The sequence below is a fragment of the Bos grunniens genome, chromosome 21, assembly GCF_055505025.1.
Source record: "Bos grunniens cultivar Pamir isolate PY7600 chromosome 21, Bosgru_T2T1.0, whole genome shotgun sequence".
NCBI lineage: Eukaryota > Metazoa > Chordata > Mammalia > Artiodactyla > Bovidae > Bos > Bos grunniens.
Genome location: NC_141185.1, coordinates 28,253,926 through 28,279,257, shown reverse-complemented (window position 1 = coordinate 28,279,257; position 25,332 = coordinate 28,253,926). Strand labels below are relative to the sequence as shown.

The window sequence follows — 25,332 nt, the reverse complement described above, 5'->3', positions numbered from 1 at the left end:
TTCATCACTCTGAAAAAGAAGAAATGACTTTAGGTGGTAGATATGTAATTGTATTTTATTCTCTTTTTGGAAGAAGGCCGATGTGGATAATCATTGAGTACTTCAAAATACCAAAAAAGCAAGTAGTTGAACCAAGCTTAACCCTTCCTGGAAAAGGAATAATTTAAATAAGCTTCCAGAAGTGCCTAAAGTTGTGTACCAGAATTTAATACATCTGATGGAAAAATGAGAAAGAGTTTACTCATAAATATGTGACTTAGAGAAGATTCACATATGTAATAATGTGCTCCCTTCTCCCTCACCTATAAGTCTCTGCACATGCTTCCAGGTAAGTCACTGAAAAATAACTGTGGTTGGAGTTTATACCCAGGTTCAGAAATGAAGGAAGGGAAAGTAGCTCTGGGAGCAATAATGAAGCTTATTCCAGAATTTTGCCCCTGGTAGCCTTTGCTAAGCTTCAGGGAGCTGACTTCAAACAGACTATCAAGCACAGCTAGTCTGCCTCTTGCTAGAAGTAATAGTTATTTCTCATCCTTCACATTTCCATAGAATGTAGAAAATTTCCATTCACCAGTCCAGGAGGGAAAGACAAACTCTTGATAGCTTACAGTGAGCTATGTCAGATTCCTGATCTCCGAAGAAGATTTATCTTCGGGACCAGGAACCAGGCTTGATCACTCCAGAGCTTTTGTGTAGCAGAGTTTTATTAAAGTGAAAGAGGACAGAGAAAGCTTCTGACATAGACATCAGAAGGGGGACAGAGAGCGCCCTCACTCACTAGTCTTATCAAGGCCTTTAATACTTTTACCAGACCCACTCTGACAGCATACATCTTAAATTAACAAGATTAGAACTCTCAGGCCAGTGTATGCTCCTCGGTTCTGTCTCGTTACAACAAAGATTTGGAATGACGGACATTAAAGCCCTCAGCGCATCACAGCTCTCGGGTCTTGGACAAACTGTGTTATAGCTCTTAGATAAATCAGTGTTACACCTCTATTTTATTTAGAAGATAGCAGGAGAATCCATCCTCAAAGCATGAGGGCATGCCAACCCGAAGACGGGAAGAGGAGAGTGGAGGAGCGCGCCAGCACACAGGAGAGAGAGAGAGCCCTTTGGCTCCTCTTTTTATATGTTTTTCCCTCCCCCTGGGCCTGCCCTATGCAAATTGGGCTAGCCAGGAGTGCCGTTTGTTCTACCTGATGTCCTCACTCTGGTCCTCGGACCTTCCTTTGACCTTCCTTTGTTCTGTTTTCATGGGCTTTTCCCTTCCTTGTCTTTTAGCCACTGCCATTTTGGACTCTGCTTCCTATTCTACCTACCTAACAGAACTGACAATAGAAAGGTCTCATCAGACCCACTCCCACATTTTATGTCTTAAGATAACAGGATTAGTCAGAAGGTTCTTGTTAAGGAGAAACATGTCCTCCAGCAAGATACATTGTTATATAGACTAAGCCAAAGCAATGTAGAAATAACGTTTATCCTTTTCTCCTCCTTGAGAGCCTAGACCCCTTTCTCCTCAGGGACCCCGGACTTCTTATCAACCTGCCTCTACCTAGGAATTGACTCTCTCACTCCCCCAGTTGCTCCATCCCAGGGAAAGAGGAGTGACTCACGGGAAGATTGCTTCCTATCTCTGTCTCTGATTTCAGCCAAATCCTGAGCTTTCCAAGGTAGGCTACTGGGAAGCCCAAAGCTGTCCACCTCTACCTTGGACATGGGTGAGCAAGTCCATCTAATTTAGGGGTAGGGTATTTGGTAACCCATTGTGGTCACATGTACTTTAATCCAGCTACTGGTTTTTTGGGTTGTTTTAAAACTTTTATCTGAATTCTGGTTCTCTGCGTTCCAAACAGGGGAAGAATCCCCCTAAACAGACTCCTTGGAAACACTGAATACCTTTTTAGAATCCTATAAAGTTAAAACTGAAGAATATATGGAGATATATATCAAATAAGTCCACCACTGTATTTGAAGCACCTCTTGGTAAAAATTAAGTTCATTAACAGCCGGAAGTTTTTTTTAAGAGGAGAAGGGGAGTAGAGTTTTCAGAAATAGACATATATAGATATGATATCTTGATTTTCAACAAAAGTACGAAGGTGATTCAATGAGGAATAGATCATCTTTTCAGCAGTTGTACTCAGTCGAGCATCTTTTTGCCAAGAAATGAACCTTGGCTTATACATTATGCATTTACAAAAATTAAGTCAAAATGGATCATATACCTAAATTCAAAATCCAAAACTATGAATCTTCTAAAAGGAAAAGATGTGAGAAAAATCTTCATCATCTTGAGTTAAACTTGTTTAAATATGGCACAGAAAATTGCTATAAAACTGTAAAAGAAAAAGTCAAAAATTGTACTTCATAAAAATTAAAACAGCTATTTGAAATTAAAACAGTAGTTAAGGAAATTAAAAGGAAATTTACAGATTGGGAGAAAATATTTATACAAAATATCTGACAAAGAATTTGTATCTAAACTATATAAAGAACTCTTATAACCTGATAATAAGAAGACAGAAAACCCAGTTTTAATACACAATGGAGTATTACTCAGCCATTAAAAAGAATACATTTGAATCAGTTCTAATGAGGTGGATGGAACTGGAGCCTATTATACAGAGTGAAGTAAGCCAGAAAGAAAAACACCAATACAGTATACTAACGCATATATATGGAATTTAGAAAGATGGTAACAATAACCCTGTATGTGAGACAGCAAAAGAGACACAGATGTATAGAACAGTCTTTTGGACTCTGTGGGAGAGGGAGAGGGTGGGATGGTTTGGGAGAATGGCACTGAAACATGTAATATCATATAAGAAACAAATCACCAGTCCAGGTTCGATAACAGGATGCAAGACGCTTGGGGCTGGTGCACTGGGATGACCCAGAGGGATGGTACAGGGAGGGAGGTGGGCGGGGGGTCCAGGATGGGGAACACATGTACACCTGTGGTGGATTCATGTTGATGTATGGCAAAACCAATACAATATTGTAAAGTAATTAGCCTCCAATTAAAATAAATAAATTTATATTAAAAAATAAAAATAATTTCCTTTAAAATGAGTAAATAATGGGACTAGAGACTTCACCAAAAGAGATACCATTGGAAAGTAGTGTGAAAAATACACAACACCTTTTGTCATCAGGGAAATGCAAACAAAGCAAAACAAAAAACTCAAAATGAGAGGTTACTCTACAGCTATGAAAATGGATACAATGAAAAAGACTGACCACATCAAGTGTTGATGTGATACTCTGTGGATCCTCTGGAACTTTCATACCCTGTTGTGGGGAACATAAAATAGTACATTTACATTTGGAAGACAGTCTGGCACATTTTTAAAAAGTGAAAGATGCACTTACTGAACAATCTAACTATTCTGCTCCTAGTTATTTACCAAGAGAAGCAAGTATATATTCATATGAAGATTTATACACAAACATTCCTAGCAAATGTGGTCCACTGGAGAGGGGAATGGCAAACCAGTCTTCTTGCCTTGAGAACCCCATGAACAGTTCGAAAAGGCAAAGATAGGACACTGAAAGATGAACTCCCCAGGTCGGTAGGTGCCCAAAATGCAACTGGAGATCAGTGGAGAAATAACGAAGAGACGGAGCCAAAGCAAAAACAACACCCAGCTGTGGATGTGACTGGTGACGGAAGCAAGGTCCAAAGCTATAAAGAGCAATATTTCATAGGAACCTGGAATGTTAGGTCCATGAACCAAGGCAAATTGGAAGTGGTCGAATAGGAGATGGCAAGAGTGAATGTCAACATTTTAGGAATCAGCGAATTAAAATGGGCTGGAATGGCTGAATTTAACTCCGATGACCATTATATCCACTACTGTGGGCAGGAATCCCTTAGAAGAAATGGAGTAGCCATCATAGTCAACAAGAGTCCAAAATGCAGTACTTGGATGCAGTCTTAAAAACGACAGAATGATCTCTTTTCATTTCCAAGGCAAGCCATTCAATACACAGTAAAGCAAGTCTATGCCCCAATCAGTAATGCTGAAGAAGCTGAAGTGGTTCTTTGAAACCTACAAGACCTTCTAGAACTAACACCCAAAAAAGATGTTCTTTTCATTATAGGGGACTGGAATGCAGAAGTAGGAGGTCAACAAACACCTGGAGTAACAGGCAAATTTGGCCTTGGAATACAGAATAAAGCAGGGCAAAGGCTAATAGAGTTGCCAAGAAAATGCACTGGTCATAACAAACACCCTCTTCCAACAACACAAGAGAAGACTCTATACATGGACATCACCAAATGGTCAACACTGAAATCAGATTGATTATATTCTTTGCTGCCAAAGATGGAGAAGCTCTATACAGTCAGCAAACACAAAACCAGGAGCTGACTGTGGCTCAGACCATAAACTCCTTATTGCCAAATTCAGACATAAACTGAAGAAAGTAGGGAAAACCACTAGACCATTCAGGTATGACCTAAATCAGATCCCTAACGATTATACAGTGGAAGTGAGAAATAGATTTAAGGACTCTGATAGAGTGCCTTCTGAACTCTGGACGGAGGTTCGTGACATTGTACAGGAGACAGGGAGCTAGACCATCCCCAAGAAAAAGAAATGCAAAAAAGCAAAATGGCTGTCTGAGAAGGCCTTACAAATAGCTGTGAAAAGAAGAGAAGCCAAAAGCAAAAGAGAAAAGGAAAGATATACACATCTGAATGCAGAGTTCCAAAGAATAGCAAGGAGAGATAAGAAAGCCTTCCTCAGTGATCAATGCAAAGAAATAGAGGAAAACAATAGAAAGGGAAAGACTAGCGATCTCTTCAAGAAAATTAGAGATACCAAGGGAACATTTCATGCAAAGATGGGCTTGATAAAGGACAGAAATGGTATGGACTTAATAGAAGCAGAAGATATTAAGAAGAGGTGGCAAGAATACACAGAAGAACTGTACAAAAAAGATCTTCATGACCCAGATAATCATCATAGTGTGATCACTGACCTAGAGCCAGACATCCTGGAATATGAAGTCAAGTGGGACTTAGGAAGCATCACTATGAACAAAGCTAGTGGAGGTGATGGAATTCCAGTTGAGCTTTTTCAAATCCTAAAAGATGATGCTGTGAAAGTGCTGCACTCAATATGCCAGCAAATTTGGAAAACTCAGCAGTGGCCACAGGACTGGAAAAGGGCAGTTTTCATTCCCATCTGTAAGAAAGGCAATGCCAAAGAATGCTCAAACTATTGAAGAGTTGCACTCATCTCACATGCTAGCAAAGTAATACTTAAAATTCTCCAAGCCAGGCTTCAACAGTAAGTGAACTGTGAACCTCCACTTGTTCAAGCTGGATTTAGAAAAGGCAGAGGAACTAGAGATCAAATTGCCAATATCTGCTGGATCATCAAAAAAGCAAGAGAGTTCCCGAAAATCATCTATTTCTGCTTTATTGACTATGCTAAAGCCTTTGATTGGGTGGATCACAATAAACTGGGAAATTCTGAAAGAGACTGAAATACCAGACCACCTGACCTACTTCCTGAGACATCTGTATGAAGGTCAAGAAGCAACAGTTAGAACTGAACAGGGAACCACAGACTGATTCCAAATAGGAAAAGGAGTGTGTCAAGGCTGTATATTCTCACCATGCTTATTTAACTTATATGCAGAGTACATCATGAGAAATGCTGGGCTGGATGAAGCACAAGCTGGAATCAAGATTGCTGGGAGAAATATCAATAACCTCAGATATGCAGATGATACCACCCTTATGGCAGAAAGTGAAGAAGAACTAAAGAGCCTCTTGATGAAAGTGAAAGAGGAGAGTGAAAAAGTTGGCTTAAAGCTCAACATTCAGAGAATAAAGATCATGGCATCAGGTCCCATCACTTCATGGCAAATAGATGGGGAAACAGTGGAAACGGTGTCAGACTTTATTTGGGGGGCTCCAAAATCACTGCAGATGGTGATTGCAGCCATGAAATTAAAAGACACTTACTTCTTGGAAGAAAAGTTATGACTAACCTAGACAGCATATTAAAAAACAGATACATTACTTTGCCAACAAAGGTCTGTCTAGTCAAAGCTATGATTTTTCCAGTAGTCATGTATGGATGTGAGAGTTGGATTATAAAGAAAGCTGAGCACCGAAGAATTGATGCTTTTGAACTATGTTGTTGGAGAACACTCTTGAGAGTCCCTTGGGCTTCGAGGAGATCAAACTAGTCTATCCTAAAGAAAATCAGTCCTGAATATTCATTGGAAGGACTGATGTTGAAGCGGAAACTCCAATCCTTTGGCCACCTGATGTGAAGAGCTGACACATTTGAAAAGACCCTGATGCTGGGAAAGATTGAAGATGGGAGGAGAAGGGGACGACAGAGGATGAGATGGTTGGATGGTGTCACTGACTCAATGGATGTGAGTTTGAGTAAACTCCAGAGTTGGTAATGGACAGGGAGGCCTGGCGTACTGCAGGTCCATGGGGTCGCAAGGAGTCGGACACAACTGAATGACTGAACTGAACTGATTCCTAGCATCTTTATTTATAATATCCAAATGCTGAACAGAACTCAGATTTCCACCAAAAGGTGAATGGATAAACCAGATTGACTGTGACTTGAACAGAGGATTCTGGTTGGCTGTAGTCCATGGGGTCACAAAGAGTCAGATGTGATTTACTGCTAAACCACCAACCACCACTCTGTAATAGAATACTTATTAGCAATAAAGTGGAATGAATTATTAAATCTTGAATTATTAAAATGAATTCTTAAATTATTAAATCTTAAAATAATGGTGCTAAATGAAAGAGTCAGGGGAAAAAAAGGCTACAACCTGTGTAATTTTATGTACATACCGTTCTAGGAAATGCATACCTACTAGACATGGTAGATCAGTGATTGCCTGGAGATGGGCCCTGGGAGAGAACGGGTATGGAGAGAGGAATAGATATAAAAGTAAATGAAGAAGCTTTGGAAAGTGATGGAATGTTCATTAAGTTGATTGTGGTGTATACCTAGGTCAAAACTCATCAAGTTGTACACTTTAAATATGTTCAGTTTATTATGCATCAGTTACACTTCAAGAAGGTTATTAAGAAAAATGATGCATTCATGAGTTGCTTTCTGCTACTGGATTATACTTTCTAGAATAGTGTTTTTATAAGAAAATAACCCTTTTAAATGACTGAAATGTCACAGTTTCCATGCATAGTTATTTTCAAATCCCTTTTTCAAAGTCTCTCTTTTTTTTTTTTTTAACTAAAGAGACCTTATTGAACAACTGCATGAGCATTCTCTCTTCCTTGTGCTAGTCTGAGTGACTGCTGATGTTTGGAGTTCAGATTGAAACTTGTAGGGTAATCAATTCAATTATTTGCTTTCTTTTCTTACTTCTGCCATTTCTGCTTGTGTTACCTGAAGCAGCAAATTGTTTTCACATTTAAAACTATTTACTTTGATTTAAACTCTACATAGAGTATAGTATAGAACTTGGTCACAGACCACTTTTCTAATAAACTATAATTTAAGTAACATTTACACCTTCAGTTTAAAATGTAACAATGCTTTGGAAACCTTGTTAAACTCTAAAACTGGATGACCTATATAAATATTGATGTGCCATATTTTCAACTTACTGGAAAAGTAGCTGACTTTTACTCCTGGGAATGTCAGGTTTATAACAACAGATAACTCGATTACTACATAAAGGATGTTTAGTACAAAAACTATCGTTTAATTTAAAAAGACAAAAAATGGTTATGTTTTTGAAGGTTTTTTCAAATTACTTTCCTACTCTTTATTATTTTTAATCTTTTGTAGGTATTTTCAAGTATGACAGTTGTGAGTTCTTGTTTATCTCATCTATACCCTGTGCCTTTGGTAATTTTAATACTGTAAGTTAGTTTGGACCTTTACAGTAACATCAGTTATCTTTTACAAATTGAATGTATCAAGCAATAATGATTTTTTTTACTATTTAAATTGAAAAGTAAAATAGGAACAATAAATTATCTTCAACTGTATCTGTTTCAAGCATTTAAAAAAACATTGTAGAATATGGGTGTTGCAGCTGTTGAACTGTTGTTTAAACATTATTTCTCACACTGTGCCTAATGGATTTAATTATGGTTCACACACTTGTTCCTTTATCATCTCTTCAGATGGAGAACTATACAGATAATTGAAAACCACTATGAGAATGTGTTATTAGGCTGTCTTGGCTGATGAGGGTATTTTCTAATTATGTCGTAAAGGTTCCTGGCAAATAAATTCTATTAAATACTGGCTTTCTCTTATAGTTCACTAATCTAGTTACTCACCTAGATCAAGTACAAAAGAAAGCCAACATATTGAAACTAAAGGGCCTTGTTGTTACTGGAAGCAAACATAAACAATAGTGTTTAGTCTAAAATCCATTTAACATTGAGAAGAACTGATCAAAAATATTTCTTCAACTCTTTTCCAGCCCATACTTGATCACAAGGAGCTTCTACTTTACTTGAGGACACTAAACTATGACAAAGTATATGTTTAAATGAATAAGAGCAAAACTCCCAAGTATATTAACAGTTTGAGGGAAATGGCCTGGAGAAAGAAGATCTGAAATCAGGTTTGTCGAGTAACAAGATGCAGAACGTGAGAGTCACGAGTTAGGTTTTATTGGGGCAAAGTGAAGACTGCAGCCCTGGAGACAGCACCTCAGATAGCTCTGAGAGACTGCTCCAAGGAGGTAGTAGGGGAAGGTCAATATGTACGATTTTGGTGAAGGGGGAGTTCAGTGCAAATCAGGCGCTTACTTTACAAAGGGTTTTCTGCTAGTCACTATGAGCTGGTGCCCCCATGAAGAGATTTAGCGCTCTTCTACACATGAAGAGATGCAAGGATTGGGATCATGAAATCAGTTTCTGAAAAAGATTCTAACTAAAGACCTGTTCCACAGTTGCCCTGAAGTACAAAGTGCCTTACTTTCCACCCTGAATTCCTCTCACGGGATTTGAAGGTTGGCAGCTGCAACAACACAGGGTTCAATCTCTGCAGAGGCAGGTGGCAAATGCTCTTGGCAAGTGCCAATTTGTAGGCACTTGACAGGTTTGAAGATTAGAGGGTTAAATAGGAGGAAATAATATGAGTAAAGAAATGGGTGTCAGTGGGTGGAAGGAATATGGTGTATATTGGCAATCTGTAGGAAAACTAACCCACTTGGAAATATAGTTTCATATTTGGATGTAATGGGAAATAGGATAATAGGATGGAAAAAACTGATCCTATTACAGAGGGCCTTGAGTGACATAAAGTGCAGTGTGACCTTGATACAACAAGTAGTCATAAGACTTAAAAAAAATTTTTTTTTATCTATAATGCATGCTTTCCAGAAAAATTTAAAAGGTACAAAAAAGCATTCCATGAAAAATAATTCCCCCTTTTCATAGAGCCTAACAAACTGATTTCAAAATTTATGTGAAGAGAAAGATCAAAGAATAGCAAAGAAACTCCTGGAGTAGAAAAATCAGCAGGAGGAGGAGGAGGGCAACTTGCCTTACCAGATATCGAAACTCACTATAAATTTATAGTAATTAAGACAGTTTGGAGTTAACATAGGGATAGAAAAATTGACAGCCTAGAAACAGTTTATGCATATTTAAATATTTGATTTATGACAAAATGAGTATTGCAGATCACTGGAGAAATATTGCTGAGACAGAAAAATAATTGGATCTCTACCTCATGCCATATAAAAATCAATTTTAAAAGTAAAACTTATAAAATTTTGAAGAAAATACATGACTGTGATCCTAGGAGTGAAGAATCTCTTAAACAATAACCTTTCATTCAAAAGGTATTCATTATAAAATAAAAGATTGATAAATTTGGCATTACGTTAAAATTTAAAATGTCTGTTCGGTAAAGGACATCATGTAGAAATTGAGATAAATCGTCAGCTGAGAACATATTGCAGAACCTATAATTAGTTATTCATAAGAATTCAAGAACTACAGATCAGTAAGAAAATAAAAAAGAAAGAATAGCTTAATTGAAAACTCGGCAATAGAAATAAAACAGGCATTTCACAGAAGAGAAAACATGAATGGCCCATTTGTAAAGTTTAAAAATAAAATAAAATTTAAAAAAAAATCATAGAGCACAATATCAACACAGCTTAAAGCTAGGGAATTAGGTTGAATTGTTGTATTTAATTTACATTAATAAATATCTTAAAAGAAGCAAAAAGAAAAAAAAAAAAAAACATGAGACACAACTCAGTCCCAGTAGTAATCAGAAAAATGCAAATCAAAATCAATGAGAGGTCATTTATACTTACCGGATTGTAAAAAGTAGTTAAGTCTTATAGACCAAGTGTCAGAAGGGACGTATCTTAGACCCTAGTGGTAAAATGGTAAGCAGCCATTTGCAGAACACTTTGTTGTGATACTGCAGTCACATAAGCTACGACTCTGTTCTTGGTATTTCTGTGAGGTTTCTTACACACGTGCACCAAAAGACATACAAGAATGTTCATAGCAGCACTGCTCAGGGTAGCAAAAATCTGCAAATAACCCAAATGTCTGGCAGCAGAAGAGTGGATAAATTCATTGCAGTATGGTCACACAGTAGACTATCCTGCAGCAGTGATAATGAACTGCAGCTCCTTTTTAAAAATGGATGAATCTTAGAAATGTAATGTGCAAAAGGGGCAAGTTACAAAGACTGTTTACAATATGGAGATCCTATTTCAGCAATGTCTTTGCAAAGACTGTTTATAGCAATGCTATCTTACAGAGCTCAAAAATAAGCAAAACCAACTAATTTATGATTTAGCCATATAAACAAATATGATAAAATTTTCTTTAAAACCTATAGGAGTCATAAACATTAAAATCAGGTAAAACGTACTTCTAGGGTGAGAGACAGGGGTGAGAGATGAACACAAAAGTAAATACATTGTTGGTAAACTTTTTTTTTTTTTAGTTTGGGAGGATGGTCATGGATATTGTCTTGTTACTTAACTCACTTGTGTGTATTCTTTTGTGTGTATGAAATGTGACCTTAAAAATATCATTTGGAGAAAAAATACATTTCCTCCTACTCAGTCAACCACCCATTTCCCTTCCACAGAGACTTGTTAAATAAGTCGTGGAACATCCATATAGTGGAGTATAATGCAGCCATTGAAAGAGAATAAAGCACCTCCATATGTTCTGAAATGCAGTGATCCCCAGGTTTGGGGTCTTAAAGAAAAAAGTGTATGTGGAGCTACACTCTGCATTAAAACATACACACATACATATGTATATGCCAGTTATCTCAGTAAGATTACTAAGAAACTGGCTCTCATAAGTTCCTGACTCTTGAACTAACTTAAATGGAAGCCATATTTTTTAAAAGTTGATTCAGCCATATGTCGGAAATGAGGCGATTGTGGAAAAATAGGGAGACCAGCTGGAAAACCATCACAGTAGTACCACCCTGAGGGAACCAAGGCTGCAAAAGGATGATGGAAGAGCATGGGGAAGTGAAACGTGTATCTTGGTGCTGTGGATGATTTAGCATGGCATCCTGCCAAGTTGCTGTTGCCAAAACCCAGCAGTCTAAAAAGTTACGTGAAACTACATTTTTAATCTGTTGAATTCAATTTGTTTTATTATCCTGTTTATGACCTGTTGAATCCAAGATGTGGTCGTGGAATGCCACAGCCCAAATAGATGGTCTTCAGGTTTTGTGGAATCTCCTTTTTGCATTAAAGCCACAAAGGAAGAAATCGCTACAGAATATGAAATTCTTCCTGATTTACTGTAAATAAAACATTTTGATCTCTCATCCTGAGAAGGACTTAATTGACAAGTCTATGGTGAGATTATACAAATGTGTGCTTACTAATGTGCCCTATATAGCAATGGCAAAAATACCCTCCTAACTGGATATACTTCCCTGGTGGCTCAGAGCGTTAAGCGTCTGCTTGCATTGCAGGAGACCTGGGTTTGATCCCTGGGTGGGGAAGATCCCCTGGAGAAGGAAATGGAAACCCACTCCAGTATTCTTGCCTGGAAAATCCCATGGACGGAGAAGCCTGGTAGGCTACAGTCCATGGAGTCGCAAAGAGTCGGACACGACTGAGCAACTTCACTTCACTTCACTTCAACTGGATATTCTAAGAAGTACTTTGAAGGCAGAATGTACTCTTAATACTTATAGTTAAATTCAATGAAAGTATTATAAATATTTCAACTGGTTTTCTTCTACCCAGCTGCATTATGATACGAATTTCTTCATATGTATCCACAGTTATGAATTGTTGATTTTACTTAAATGTCTCATCAATCATTGGCATGCCCGTATTTTTACTCATTCCCAGGGGAATCTGCTGGCAAGCTAAAATAAAATAGTCCTATACACTTTTTCTCCGTTTCTTCTCATGCTGCTTTTCTTCTGCTCTTACCATCATCACTCTTCCCACGGTTGCTCTTTTAGTCAAAATGAAGCTGGGAGTTTGTTGTGTGCAGGCATACTGATGGCAGTGTTGTGTGTGTGACTCTCTGCTCTCCCGTGTTTCCTGAACCTCAGATGGAGTCATCACTTTCAGCAGTACAAATCAGTTACTACTTGTTGAAGTACCTGAGTCTTTGAACATCTGTTGTCCTTTACATCATCAATGGGACTCAAAAGACATTCACTTGAAGGTTTTTCTCTCATACCACAGGGATTTTCTAAAACTCGTGTTATTTCCTGTGGCCCAGAGATTGTTTCATTTTCCTGCAAGAGGAGGAAAAAAGGGATCTAAGTGCTTCCTGTGATTGCATAAAGTTTATTTTCGGAGCAAAATTCTGTGTTTGTTTTTTTTTTTAATTACATCCAGTTTTCCTTGCTGGAGAATTTATAGGGAACGTTGGGTGATGTTTGCTCCTTTTTTTGCACCAAGGAAGTGTTTCTTTTTACTGATTAGAAAGTTTTAAAATAAATATCCTGTGACTCTCTAGCTCAAATGTTTTGTGGTAGGAAAAAACATTGCCCTGAAAAAAACATCTATCTCCTTATTCTTTGGTTAGTGTTCAGACTATTGCTTGAAACAGTCAACATTATTTAGTCTCCCTCTGCACTAACCAATTTTTATAAATAGTATACATAAAATCACTAATAAACAAAAATGTCAAAACCTTTTATTAGTTTACATCTTTTTATGGTGAGGGGAGAATTTTTACTGTTTTGAATTAGCAAGTAATTGTTTTCTGTAGAATCAGGGAGATTTCTTATCCTTTCTAGAGAGGAATTTTCATATAAACAAGTTTTTTATATTTATATAAAACTTCCAATTAATTACATTTTACAGTAAATATTAAAAAAATGAAGATTCATAATAATCACTTCCTATTAGTAAAGAATCAGTTACTACTTGTTGTAACAGGAGCTATTTAGTCAAGTTGCTTTTTTATAAATGAGACATTGAAAAGAGTAGGAAAATATGCCATCTAAGTGTTTAGGTTGGAACCTGTATAACCCACTTTCATTTCTGAATGATGGTTTTATTGCCATGCTTTTTAGAACACCACTTTAGTGTTCTGATTTTTTAGAAACAAGTGTGTATGTGACTTGCTTGCACATTTTCTGAGACCATATTTTCCAAATGCACAATAGGTACTACCACCTCTGTTTTGGTTTCACTTCACAACCCTGTTAATAAAAATCCTTGTTACAAGCTAATTTCCCTTGACAATTCCAAGCAGCCCTAGCATGTTACGAATGACAGTGGTATCAGTTCCCATGTAAATAAGAACATTAGTCACCATCTCCAAAACTGGTTTGAGGAAGAGGGAGAAGGTAGATTTCCTAATGAAATGAGAGACAAAATTGTCAGTTTATCCGTATGGGAAAGTACCTTACAAATATGAATTTCTTTCCCTCTATTTTTCCGTATATTTAGTAAGCCTGTAAGGTACCCATTTTCTTGGGTAGAAGAAATAGGTTTGGAAAGTTCAGTGAATTTGTCTAGGTAAGACTGTTAGAGAAAAATATACCCAAAGAATCTCAGGAATCGTGATAGGCATTTATTAGCTGGAACAGTCCATGATATTAAGTGGATATCAACTGATGGGGATAAGATTCTACTCACATTACCTTATATTAGAATTTCTTTGCTTTAGTCTCCGGAGTACTGGATGTGAACTTGAAGGGAAATTGTAATTCAAACAGCTGTACCAGATAGAATAACCATAAGTGGCGTTCTTGTTGAATGAAATATTAATCAAGAATGTAATTTTGATTCATTTCTTTTATTCATTTACTATTTGACTCGTATGAAAGAGTTTTATAGCTTTAAAGAAATATTTGCTTTCTTCCAACTCCATTGCTCTGTTGTTGTTGTTGTTTTTAAATAAATACTGGGAGAAGCCTTCAAGAGAGGCTGGCATCTGGGAGGAATAAGGAGTTTGCTTCTTGATTTGCCCACTGTGGAGGGTAGTGGGAGGAGGTGTGGAGTGCCTCAAGTGTTTTAGTTTGCTAGGCCATCTGGTCATCAGGAAAATGCTGTGTTTTCAATTTCACAGTGAATGAGGAGTTTATTAAAGAGGAGAGCTTTTAGTTAAAGTAAGGAATCATATTTTGTGTCTGCCACTAAGAGCTTCAGCTTGCTTAATTGTGAAAAGAAGGGTCACATGTGGACAATTCTGCCCATCAATATGACTCTGTAATGATACTTTTGTTTCTGTTACTGGTGAGAACTTGAAGACAGTGGTTTGGAAAGATGAGCAAATGTGCAAGGGTTTAGAGTTATTATAACCTGGAATAGAGTTATTCCAGTCCCATAAGGTCTCTCCCCACCTCCATACACTCTTTATGAAGAGAAGAAAATGAGCCAAAGGGATGAGTTTTTCTTAGGCCAAAGAAAGAAATCAGAGCTTAAAGTTTACTGCCAAAGTGTCTGATCTAGGTATCAGTTGGAAAGCTATGAATCAAGTTTAATTGATCAACATCCATCCACTCTTCTACTTATTGAACTACTTTATGCTTTAAAAGTTAAAACCAGGCTCATGTTTTATTTACCACTTTTTAAATAAAGCATTAAGTTCAAGAGAGGCTGTAGGGGGAAAATCAAGTATAGGAAAAGAAATCGATGCAGAAAGCATGTCTTTGCACTAAACATTGAGATTGAAAATCTGGCAATGGGCAGTGGCCCACAGAAAATGAAGAGCCTTGGAGGTGAGTCCACCTGTTGCCACCTGTTGTCATCTTTACAAGTAATTAATACAATTCTCTGAAGCTACCTGAATTAAACCTTGAAAGCTCAAATCCCGGGATGCTATTTAGACTGAGCAGCCTTAAAGTTTTTAAAGGATTTGTAGAACCTGCAGTCCCATAGGAAAGTGCAGTTTGTTTCATTCAAGGTACAGCTAATCACTGTGAATAGGAAGAAATTTTCCTGACCTTTGAAAGAGACTATTGCCCGGAGGGTCTTTGGTTTATTAGGAGTGTCTGTCGAGATGAGAATTCTTTTTGGCTTCATTTGAAGGTGCCAGTATGGAAAGAAGATGAGGAAAGTAAGGAATGGATTGCCCTTCCAAGAAGGGCAAGAAGAATGAAATGTGCAAAGGTTTGAAGGTTGAGAATTTAGTCGGGATCCACATTACAGATTAGAAGGTCAATGTGGCTGAGGCTGGGCTGGGCTGGGGCTGAGCATTGGTGAGCTAGGAAGGGGCGAAGGGCCAGGTTGTTAAGGGCTTCCTTCCACTTGAAGGAACTGGACTTGCCCTACCTGAGATACTGCTCCTGCTGCTAAGTCGCTTCAGTCATGTCCGACTCTGTGCGACCCCATAGATGGCAGCCCACTAGGCTCCACCATCCCTGAGATTCTCCAGGCAAGAACACTGGAGTGGATTGCCATTTCCTTCTCCAATGCATGAAAGTGAAAAGTGAAAGTGAAGTCGCTCAGTTGTGTCCGACTCTTTGTGACCCCATGGACTATGGCCCACCAGGCTCCTCCATCCATGGGATTTTCCAGGCAAGAGTACTGGAGTGGAGTGCCATCGCCTTCTCTGCTACTGGAGATAAGGAGCCATTAAATGGGGCTGTCAGGTCTGCTGGCATGCTAGCTCACCATCTTCTCTCCAGTCTCCCACCCACACGCAGTGTCCTGCTTCAGTGTGCATGTGCAGACAGCCTGACAAGCACCTCAACCTCAAAACCTTTCTCAGTTTTCACATTCTCTGCCCCCACTCCTCCGACTTTGTTCTCCTTCGGTCTGCTCTGCATCTGAAATCTGAAACTCCCCTAATGTGAGTTTAGTTGTTTACCATTCTTCCTGTTCCCACACTCTGTTACCTTTAGTGAACTTTGCAGAACTTCTGATGGTTTAATGTCCCTTCACCCAGTCCTTCCCCTCTGTCCAGATTTATCTTTTGTATTAATCAGGGTTCCCCAGAAAAGCAGAAGTAATAGGGCAGCAACCAATATATAGGATAATTGAATAGCAACATTCTCTCTCTTGATATGTAGAGAGAGGGGTTTTGAGGAATTGGCTCAAGTGATGGTGGAGCTTGGCAAGTGCAAAATCTGCAGGGTGGGCTAGTAGGCTGGAGACACCTGGAGAACTGATGCTGCAGTTCAGAGGCTGGCTGTCAGCAGAATTCCTTCTTGCTTGGGGGAAGTCAGTCTTTTGTGCTATTAAGGCCTTCAGTTGATTGAATAAGGTCCACCCACCCACGTTATGGAGGGCAATCTGCTTTACTCAAAGTTTACTGATTTAAATGTTAGTCTCATCTGAGAACACCCTCACCGAAACATGCAGAATAATGTTTGACCAAATATTTGGGCACCAAGGCTCAGCCAAGGTGAAACAGAAACATCATCACATCTTCCTTTCTTCTCCAATCTAGACTCACACAGTAAACGGCTCATTTGCTTCTCCCTCACTCCCTTATTTTGTATAATCACTATATGCTACTTTGTTCTTGCCAGCGCTCTTATGACTTCTGCTGTTGGCTTCTTCTCCTCCTGAAACTGCTCAGCAACACTGTAGAAAACCACACACTCAAGTGTAAGACTGCTACAACAAACGTGGTTTCCAGCTTTAATGGGGTCCTCTGGCTCCTGGGTGCTGCTTGTATGTCCCTGGTCAACACCCTTTCCATTCCCATAGAGGTTATTTCAGATGTCTGCAGTTCCGGGGGGTCTCTTACTCATCCCAGTCTCTCTTCCTCATTAGAGGAGCTTACCTGTTACAACGCAGTGGAATCATGTGTGTTGAGCATGAACCACCTCAACTTGCTGCTCTGCTCCGAATCATTTGAACAATCTTGGCTTTCCCACATTAAGAGATTACTGAGAGCAGACAAAAAGCCCAGCAGGCATTCACACTTTGCCTTCAGAATTCATCCAGAGCAACTCTGTCTCTTCTCGCTTTTGATCTTGCTGGCACCTTGATTCCTTTCCCCATACCTCCATTCTCTAACTCCCATTTTCCACTTTGTCTCTTTGTTGTTGTTCAGTCGCTCAGTTGTCTCCAACTCTTTGCGACCCTAGAGACTACAGTATTCCAGGCTTCCCTGTCCTCTATCTGCCCGAGTTTACTCAAACTCATGTCCATTGAGTCAGTGATGCCATCCAACCATCTCATCCTCAGTCGTCCGTTTCTCCTGCCCTCAATCTTTCCCAGCATCAGGGTCTTTTCCAGTGAATCGTCTTTTTGCATCAGGTGGCCAAAGTATTGGAGCTTCAGCTTCAGCATCCATCCTTCCAATGAATATTCAGGGTTGATTTCCGTTAGGATTGACTTATTTGATTAACAAGTGGCTTAGTTTGAATTCAACTTGCTGGCTTTGACCTTCATGCTTCTCAAGGTCACATGCTCTGGGGACTGCTCTACTCAGGGAGGAGAGAAGTGGCAGTGGCGAGAGAGACCTACATTTAGTTCCTGTACCTGTGGCTCAACCAGAAAACATGTTACTCGAAACTGCAGAGTCCCTCCAGATTTTGATGGCTCCACATTCAACATGACACCCTGTAGTTCTCACTATGAGTCTCTCTGCAGCCAGCCAATGCTTGCTGCAATTATCAATACCCAAGGGGACTTCCTGACATCTTCTGGTTTATCAGTATACCAAGAAGCTGTTGGAAAAAAAGCATTTCAGTAAGTTCTGGTCTCTGTGGAGAGGACATCTAGTTTGGCTGTCCTTCAGACTCACATATTCCACCCATATAGGCCAGAAATAGCTCACTACTAGGAGGACTCTTTGAAGGACAGAGATCATTGCCACCTCCTCCTGACTTCCCTTGCCTCCTCCATGGTGGTCCACTCCATTTTTCAACTTGCTTTGCCTGCTAAATGTCCACCTCAACTCCTGCATCTGATCTAGTAACTCAGGGTGATCAATCAAATGGAATTTAGAAATGGTAGGACATGGTGTCTGGATGTGGTTGGGCAGATGGTACCAGTAGAAATGAGGAGCAGGGTGTTTTAGGAGGAGGATGATAACTGGCTTTGACCATGTTAAATTTCAGATGCCTATGGAACATGTGATCATTGTGACATCTTGACAGGTTTTTATTAGGCCTTGATCATACAGCCTGACTTACACCCTTCCCTTGAGGCCATGTGAGTTCACGTTTCATCTTATAGTTGCTGAAACAAAAGAAACAATACTGATCACCTAGTCCCCATCATTTAATCAAGGAGGGATTTATTATGTGTAACTGAAAAGACCCTGTTAAAACAGGAATTACATACACACAGCAGAGACAGGTCCCGGCTTGTGGCAGTGCCAGCCACCCCTCAGTCTCTGTCCTAGTTTCTCATCATCTTTGCCCAGCTGTTGGTGGTCTGAGCTTCATCCCTGAGGAGAAGATTCAGATGCTGGTGAGCCAGTAGTGAAGTACTGGAATGCATGTTTTTAAAAAGTATTAATTGGAACATGATTGCTTTACAATGTTGTGTTAGTTTCTTCTGTACAGCAGTGTGAATCAGCTACATGTATATACATATCCCCTCCCCTGCAAGCCTCCCTCCCATCCCCCTACCCCACCTGCCCGGAATATACCTTTATAGTTACTGACCACTCATTTTATTCTTTGGGTCAAGTGCAGAGTTTCTGCAGAACTATTAAGTAAGGTTTCTTAAAAGACCTCTGTTTCTTCATCAGTTAATCTGAGCAAGTAATAAAATTGCTCTTTCAGATGCTGGCCAGCAAAGTGGAGAACAGCAGTGGGGCAGCGCCTGATCCTACAGGCATCTGGAAGGATCAGAATTGTCATCTGCTATTTGCAGTATTGGTTGGCATCAGAAACAGGCATGGAAGAAAACGTGCTGGTACGTCTCCCGAGTCTATCTCTAGACCGGGAAACTGGCTCATTTCCCATATAAAGACCTCCTGTTGAAAGGCCACTTATGAATCCATGATGAAGTGTGCCATGTGTGTGTGTGTGTGTGTGTGTGTGTGTGTGTGAGAGGACCTTGCAGATCTCTTTACCATTAGAATGATGGTGACAGGAAGGCAGCTCTGTGTCCAATCTGTAGCTCAGAAAGGTAGCTGGGCTTCAGATAGATTTGGGAATCATTACACGCTGGTGGAGGTTGGAGCATTTTTTTTTTTTCAGGTAACTTTTATTCTTCAACTCCCAAATTCCTTAATTTCAATATTAGAAATTTATATTCTCCTTAACTGTGCAGAGATTCAGTAGGCATGTGACACTATAAGGAGTATTGAGGTATTTTTCCATTATTACAGTTGTGAATAACCACTGCTGTCAGGTATGTGTGTGTTAATCATTCGGTTGTGTCAGACTCTTTGCAGTCCTATGGACTGTAGCCCACCAAGCTCCTCTGTCCGTGGAATTCTGTAGGGAAGGATACTGGAGTGGGTCGCCATCATTCCCTTCTCCAGAGGATCTTCCCAACCTAGGGATCAAACCCAGATCTCTTGCATTGAGGAGGATTCTTTACCGTCTGAGCTACTACAGAGCTATAGGGTATAAATAAGTATAAATAACCTTTTTAAGTGGAAAAATAAATGGATGGAACACTGAAATTTTTAGAGAAAATTTTAAAACTATTTGTTAATTTCAGAAAGATTAGTGAGGTTTCTGAATGTTTTACAACAAGGAAATCCTTGAAGAGTTTGTAGTCACCAAAAACAGAGTCAATAGAATACATAGAAAAATGGACAAGCCCATTGTCCTACTTTCTAAGTACGAAAGTAAATCTAAAGGTGCAACCAAGGACAGAATTACAGAGAATGAACAAATGGATGGAGAAAGTATGAATCAGTATCACCTTAAGGGTAAGTTAAACTCTTTGGGATGTTCCTTATCTTTCTCAGCCTACTTAGAAATGAATGGATGATGATGCTTTAGTGCCCCAGAGTCTTTCATTACTTCTAATCCCAAAGTAAAAGATGATAGTTCCAATATGACTATTAATTCCTCAGTTAACTTGCATTATTTTGTCAAGTGCCACCAAGGAATTGCTGTCAGTCCCCCAGTTTTCTTTTTTCCTTTCCTCTGATGTACAGAGCTGCTCTGGGTAATATATGCTTCTCATCAGATTATACTGATCTGCAAAAGAACTGGTGTCCTGGGGCCAGGAGACCAGACTTTTCAAGGTTGGTGGCAGTGGATCTTACATTGGTAAAACCAAATGTGTTTTGCTGGAATATTGATAAAACCATTCATTTTTACTGAGGGCTATTCACATTGATAGATGGTCAAGTACAAGAAGCAAAATAAATATGGATGATCCTGGCATTACTGCCTCTGACACTTTTTTTATTACTTTAATATTTTTCTATATAGTCTGTAGGTGTGGATAGATGCCAGGCTGACAATTTTCCTATGCCTCCCAGAATTACATTTATTAGTTTTATGTATTAATTCTTAAAGGAAAAAATATTTTTCAGTATGAAGATGTGGTGCTTCAACTTGATGATGTGACTGCTGCTTTCTATATACAGTAGTTTAGCATATGCAGATGATACCACTCTAGTGGCAGAAAGCAAAGAGGACTTAAAGAACTTCTTAATGAGAGTGAAAGAGGAAAGTGGAAAAGCTGGCTTAAAACTCAGCATTCGAAAAACTAAGATCATGGCATCCGGTCCCATTACTTCATGGCAAACAGAAGAGGAAAAAATGGAAACAGTGACAGATTTTATTTTCTTGGACTCCAAAATCACTGCAGACAGCAACTGCAGCCACGGAATTAAAAGGCGCTTCTTGGAAGGAAAGCCATGACAAATCTAGACAGCATATTAAAAAGCAGAGACATCACTTTGCCAACAAAGGTCTGTATAATCAAAGGTATGGTTTTTCCAGTAGTCATGTATGGTTGTGAAAGTTGGACCATAAAGAAGGTTGAGCCCTGAAGAACTAATGTTTTCAAATTGTGATGCTGGAGAAAACTCTTGAGAATCCCTTGGACAGCAAGGGGATCAAACCAGTCAATCTTAAAGGAAATCAACCCTGAATATTCACTGGAAGGACTGATTCTGAAGCTGAAGCTCCAATAGTTTGGCCACCTAATGAGACCAGCTGACTCATTAGAAAAGACCCTGATGCTGGAAAAGATTGAGGGCAGGAGGCGAAGGAGCAACAGAAGATGAGATGATTAGATGGCATCCCCGACTCAATGGACATGAGTTTGAGCAAACTCCAGAGATAGTGATAGGGCTTCCCTGGTGGCTCAGAGGATAAAGCTTCTGCCTGCAATGTAGGAGACCTGGGTTCAATCTCTGGGTTGGGAAGATCCCCTGGAGAAGGAAATGGCAACCCACTCCAGTATTCTTGCCTGGAGAATCCCATGGAGAGAGGAGCCTGGCAGGCTACAGTCCACGGGGTCGCAAAGAGTCGGACACGACTGAGCGACTTCACTCACTCACTCCAGAGATAGTGAAGGACAGAGAAGCCTAGTGTGCTGTAGTCCATAGGGTTGCAAAGAGTTGGACATGACTTAGAAACTGAAAAAGAAAGCAAAATATGCAGATAAATTGAAATTTGCAATTATTGAAATCTTCTTAAAACAAAATTTGTATAATTCTCTGCCTTAATAATCTATATTCAGTATAGCCCTTTTATCTTCTATATTTTATCTTGCTTCAGGACATAAAGGATCATTTATACTTCTATTATAGAGCTATACATATGTATATATACATACATGGAGGGAGAAAGTCATTTACGTCTCTATCTTCAGGTTCTAGCCCCTGAAATGCGTTTGAAACGGTAGCTAAAATCCTTTTTTGTCCAGTGTTTTCTTCTGGTTGTCTCTTAATCCAAGGGCTCCCTGAGCACTGCCCCAAATTCAGTTTCACTGGAAATTTAGTTATTTGAGGTTTTAAAATCGATGTTGATCCTTTTTTTCCAATTTCAACTGGAAATCATACATTTTAATAAGATATGTTTATGTTGCTGACTAAGCCAAGCAAATAACTATCTCCTGAGTTCTACAAAGCAAGCATTTTTAAGCAAAATCCTAAGTTAGATTATTTGAGATTTGAATTGCCGGTTGAATGCTATGATCATCTCCATCTTTCTCCTAAGTCTTCATTCATTGTTCAGGCAATGAATATTTATTGAGTGTCTACAACCTGTCAGACAGCATGTGAGATGCTGGGGAACACATGGATAACAATCCACAATCTTGCTTTCAGTGTACTTATAATGCTAGTGGGATTTCAGGCAGGGATTCTCCTTCAGCATCACTGGCTGATAAAATCAAGACTGGATTTCAAGTTCATTGTTCTCTCAGTCAATTGAAAAAAAAAGCAAAATTTTAGCAGCCTTCCTGAAAAATTCAAGCTCTCTGGCTGTGAAAGTTTGTAGGGGATTTTAACAGTTGATGGTATGAGATGAGTGGTTTTCAAATTCTAGCATGCCTAGAATTACTGGTTCAGTTCAGTTCAGTTCATTTCAGTCGCTCAGTCATGTCTGACTCTTTGCAACCCCATGAACTGCAGCACGCCAGGCCTCCCTGTCCATCACCAACTTCCGGAGTCCACCCAAACCCATGTCCATTGAGTTGGTGGTGCTTGCTGGGCCCCACCCCCAAGATTCTGATGCAGTAGGTCTGGAGTTGGAGGGAGTGGGTTGATTTGCATTTCTAAGAAGTTCCCAGGTGATGCAGATGATGCTGGTTTGGGGGCTACACTTTGAGAACCACTGGTCTAAAGTATTTTCTTCCTTAACAGGCTGTCCTTCTGGTGATAATAATGACATTAATAGTAATAAACATAGAATAGCTCACACCTAGTGAGTTCTTGTCGATTATCAGGTATTCTGCCCTTTACATCTATCATTACATTCATTCCTCACACAACTTAATGAAATAGTTGTGATTACTATGCTCATTCTGTAGGTGAGGAAACAAACATTTGGAAAGGTTAAATAATTTGCCCAGAGTTAGTAAGTGACCAAGGCCAGGATCTGAACTTAGTCTTTCTGACACATATCTGTGCCCCAGCCACCACACTATTCTGCCTTCCTATGATGGCCAGCACACCTGGGCAGTGACAGTACAATCATGATCTCCTTGGGGGACACCAAAGAGATATCTGTCGGGCCTGTCTTCACATGTGCCTGCACCTAGGGGTGTTCTGAGTAGATAGCCCTGTGGCCATTCATCAGTTCAGTCAGTTTGGTCGCTCAGTCGTGTCCCACTCTGCAACCCCATGGACTGCATGCAGCACACCAGGCTTCCCTGTCCATCACCAGCTCCCAGAGCTTGCTCAAACTCCTGTCCATTGAGTCGGTGATGCCATTCAGTCATCTCGTCCTCTGTCGTCCCCTTCTCCTCCTGTCTTCAATCTTTCCCAGCATCAGGGTCTTTTCCTAATGTGAGTCAGTTCCAAATTATTGGAGTTTCAGCTTCAGCATCAGTCCTTCCAATGATATTCAAGACTGATTTTGTTTAGGATGGACTGGTTTGATCTCCTTGCAGTCCAAGGGACTCTCAAAAGAGTCTTCTCCAACACCATAGTTCAAAAGCATCAATTCTTCAGCACTCAGCTTTCTTTATAGTTTAACTCTCGCATTCATGGGAAAGAGCAGAACTTCCTTTAGTCATTTATTCTAGTGACTAAGAAGCTTTTTGCAATGGAAAATTTTCTTTTTAATTGGATGAAATGCCTCCATTTTACATATTTTAAAAGACTTTAAATCACCAAGAATTAGATAACCATAGCAAAGCACACCCAGTTGAATTGACCACAGCGCTAGATGGAACAAGATTTGACAGTGAGGGCTAGAACAAGGTTTGCTTTTTCCCAAAGGTCTGCAGGGGAATTCCTTCCACCTCCTAACCTGGCATCCAGCTCTTCTCCTGCCTACCAACTGTAGAGAGCCCTTTCAGGTGGACTATTATTATAATAATATGACTTTATTATTATAATAATATGACTTTATTATTATAGAACAGAGATGCAGAAAACAACATAGAGTGATAGCATGATATAATTATTCTGAGGTGAGCATACTTTTCAAGTCAATAAATAGAACTTTGTCACCCACTATGATGGCTAATTGTATGTGTCAGCTTGACTGGGCAAAGGAATGTCCTTATGTTAATGCTGCCCTAATCTTCTAGGTTGTTCAAAAGTCATGCTCAGGAAAGGGTCCTAGGAATAGGATTTACTTGACTGGTAAAACATGCTGTATTTCTGAGGGTGTCTGTGAGGATTCCTCTGAAAGAAATTAGTTTTTGAATCAGTAGACTGCGTGAAGAAGATTGCCCTTCGCTTATTTAAAAATTTTGATGTGTCTTTAAGTCTCTTTTAACTTAAAGATTCCCTTTCTTTTCCTTAAAATTTATGTAGAGGATCCGGGCCATTTGACCGTTAGAGCTACCCCAAATCTGGCATCATCCCGTCCAGGCAGAGCCTGAACAGAACAGGAAGGCAGAGGAAGTCTGGTTTGCTCTCTGCTTAAGCTGAGACAACCATCTTCCCCTGCCCTTGGGTGCTGCACTCCTGATTCTCAGGCTCTGGGACTCAGACCAGGACATACACCATTGGTCCCCTGATTCTCAGGCCTTCAGACTCGGGCTGGATCACACCTCTGGCTTTCCTGTTCTCTAGCTTGCATGTGGTAGATCGTGGTACTTCTCGGCCCCCACAATCACGTGAGTCCATTCCTGTAATAAATCTATATGTGTGTATTTTTATGTATCTATAAATATCCTGTTAATTCTGTTTCTCTGAAGAATGCCGACTAATACACCCACTTGAAGTCCCACCTTCCCCACAAAAGTAACCATATCCTGACTTTACTGTAATCATTTAGCTGCATTTTTTATCATTCTGTATATGTGCCTCCCTTAGCACTGTGGTTTAGTTCTTGCTCATTTAAAAAATTTGAGGTGTCTTTAAGTCTCTTT

The 25,332-nt window shown here is 39.5% G+C and overlaps 1 protein-coding gene and 1 long non-coding RNA gene across 9 annotated transcripts in view; both read left to right on the top strand.

The window, feature by feature from the left end:
- Positions 1-21,096, top strand: part of NUBPL (NUBP iron-sulfur cluster assembly factor, mitochondrial) — a 269,591-nt gene extending 248,495 nt beyond the window's left edge. For all 7 annotated transcript variants that reach the window (XM_086363699.1, XM_086363697.1, XM_086363707.1 and 4 more), the window contains one exon: positions 19,149-21,096. In XM_086363699.1, the coding sequence (XP_086219825.1) occupies positions 19,149-19,349 (201 nt within the window). In that variant the 3' untranslated portion in view covers positions 19,350-21,096. The remainder of the gene's footprint in view (positions 1-19,148) is intronic.
- LOC147349306 (uncharacterized) lies at positions 74-12,387 on the top strand. Of its 2 annotated transcripts, XR_015149785.1 has the most exons (3): positions 74-1,676; positions 8,458-8,601; positions 11,958-12,387. It is a non-coding gene; the product is annotated as an uncharacterized LOC147349306 (long non-coding RNA). The 2 variants fall into 2 exon arrangements; XR_015149784.1 differs by lacking the exon at positions 11,958-12,387 and having other exon boundaries at positions 8,458-10,124.
- Positions 21,097-25,332: the final 4,236 nt, after the last annotated feature.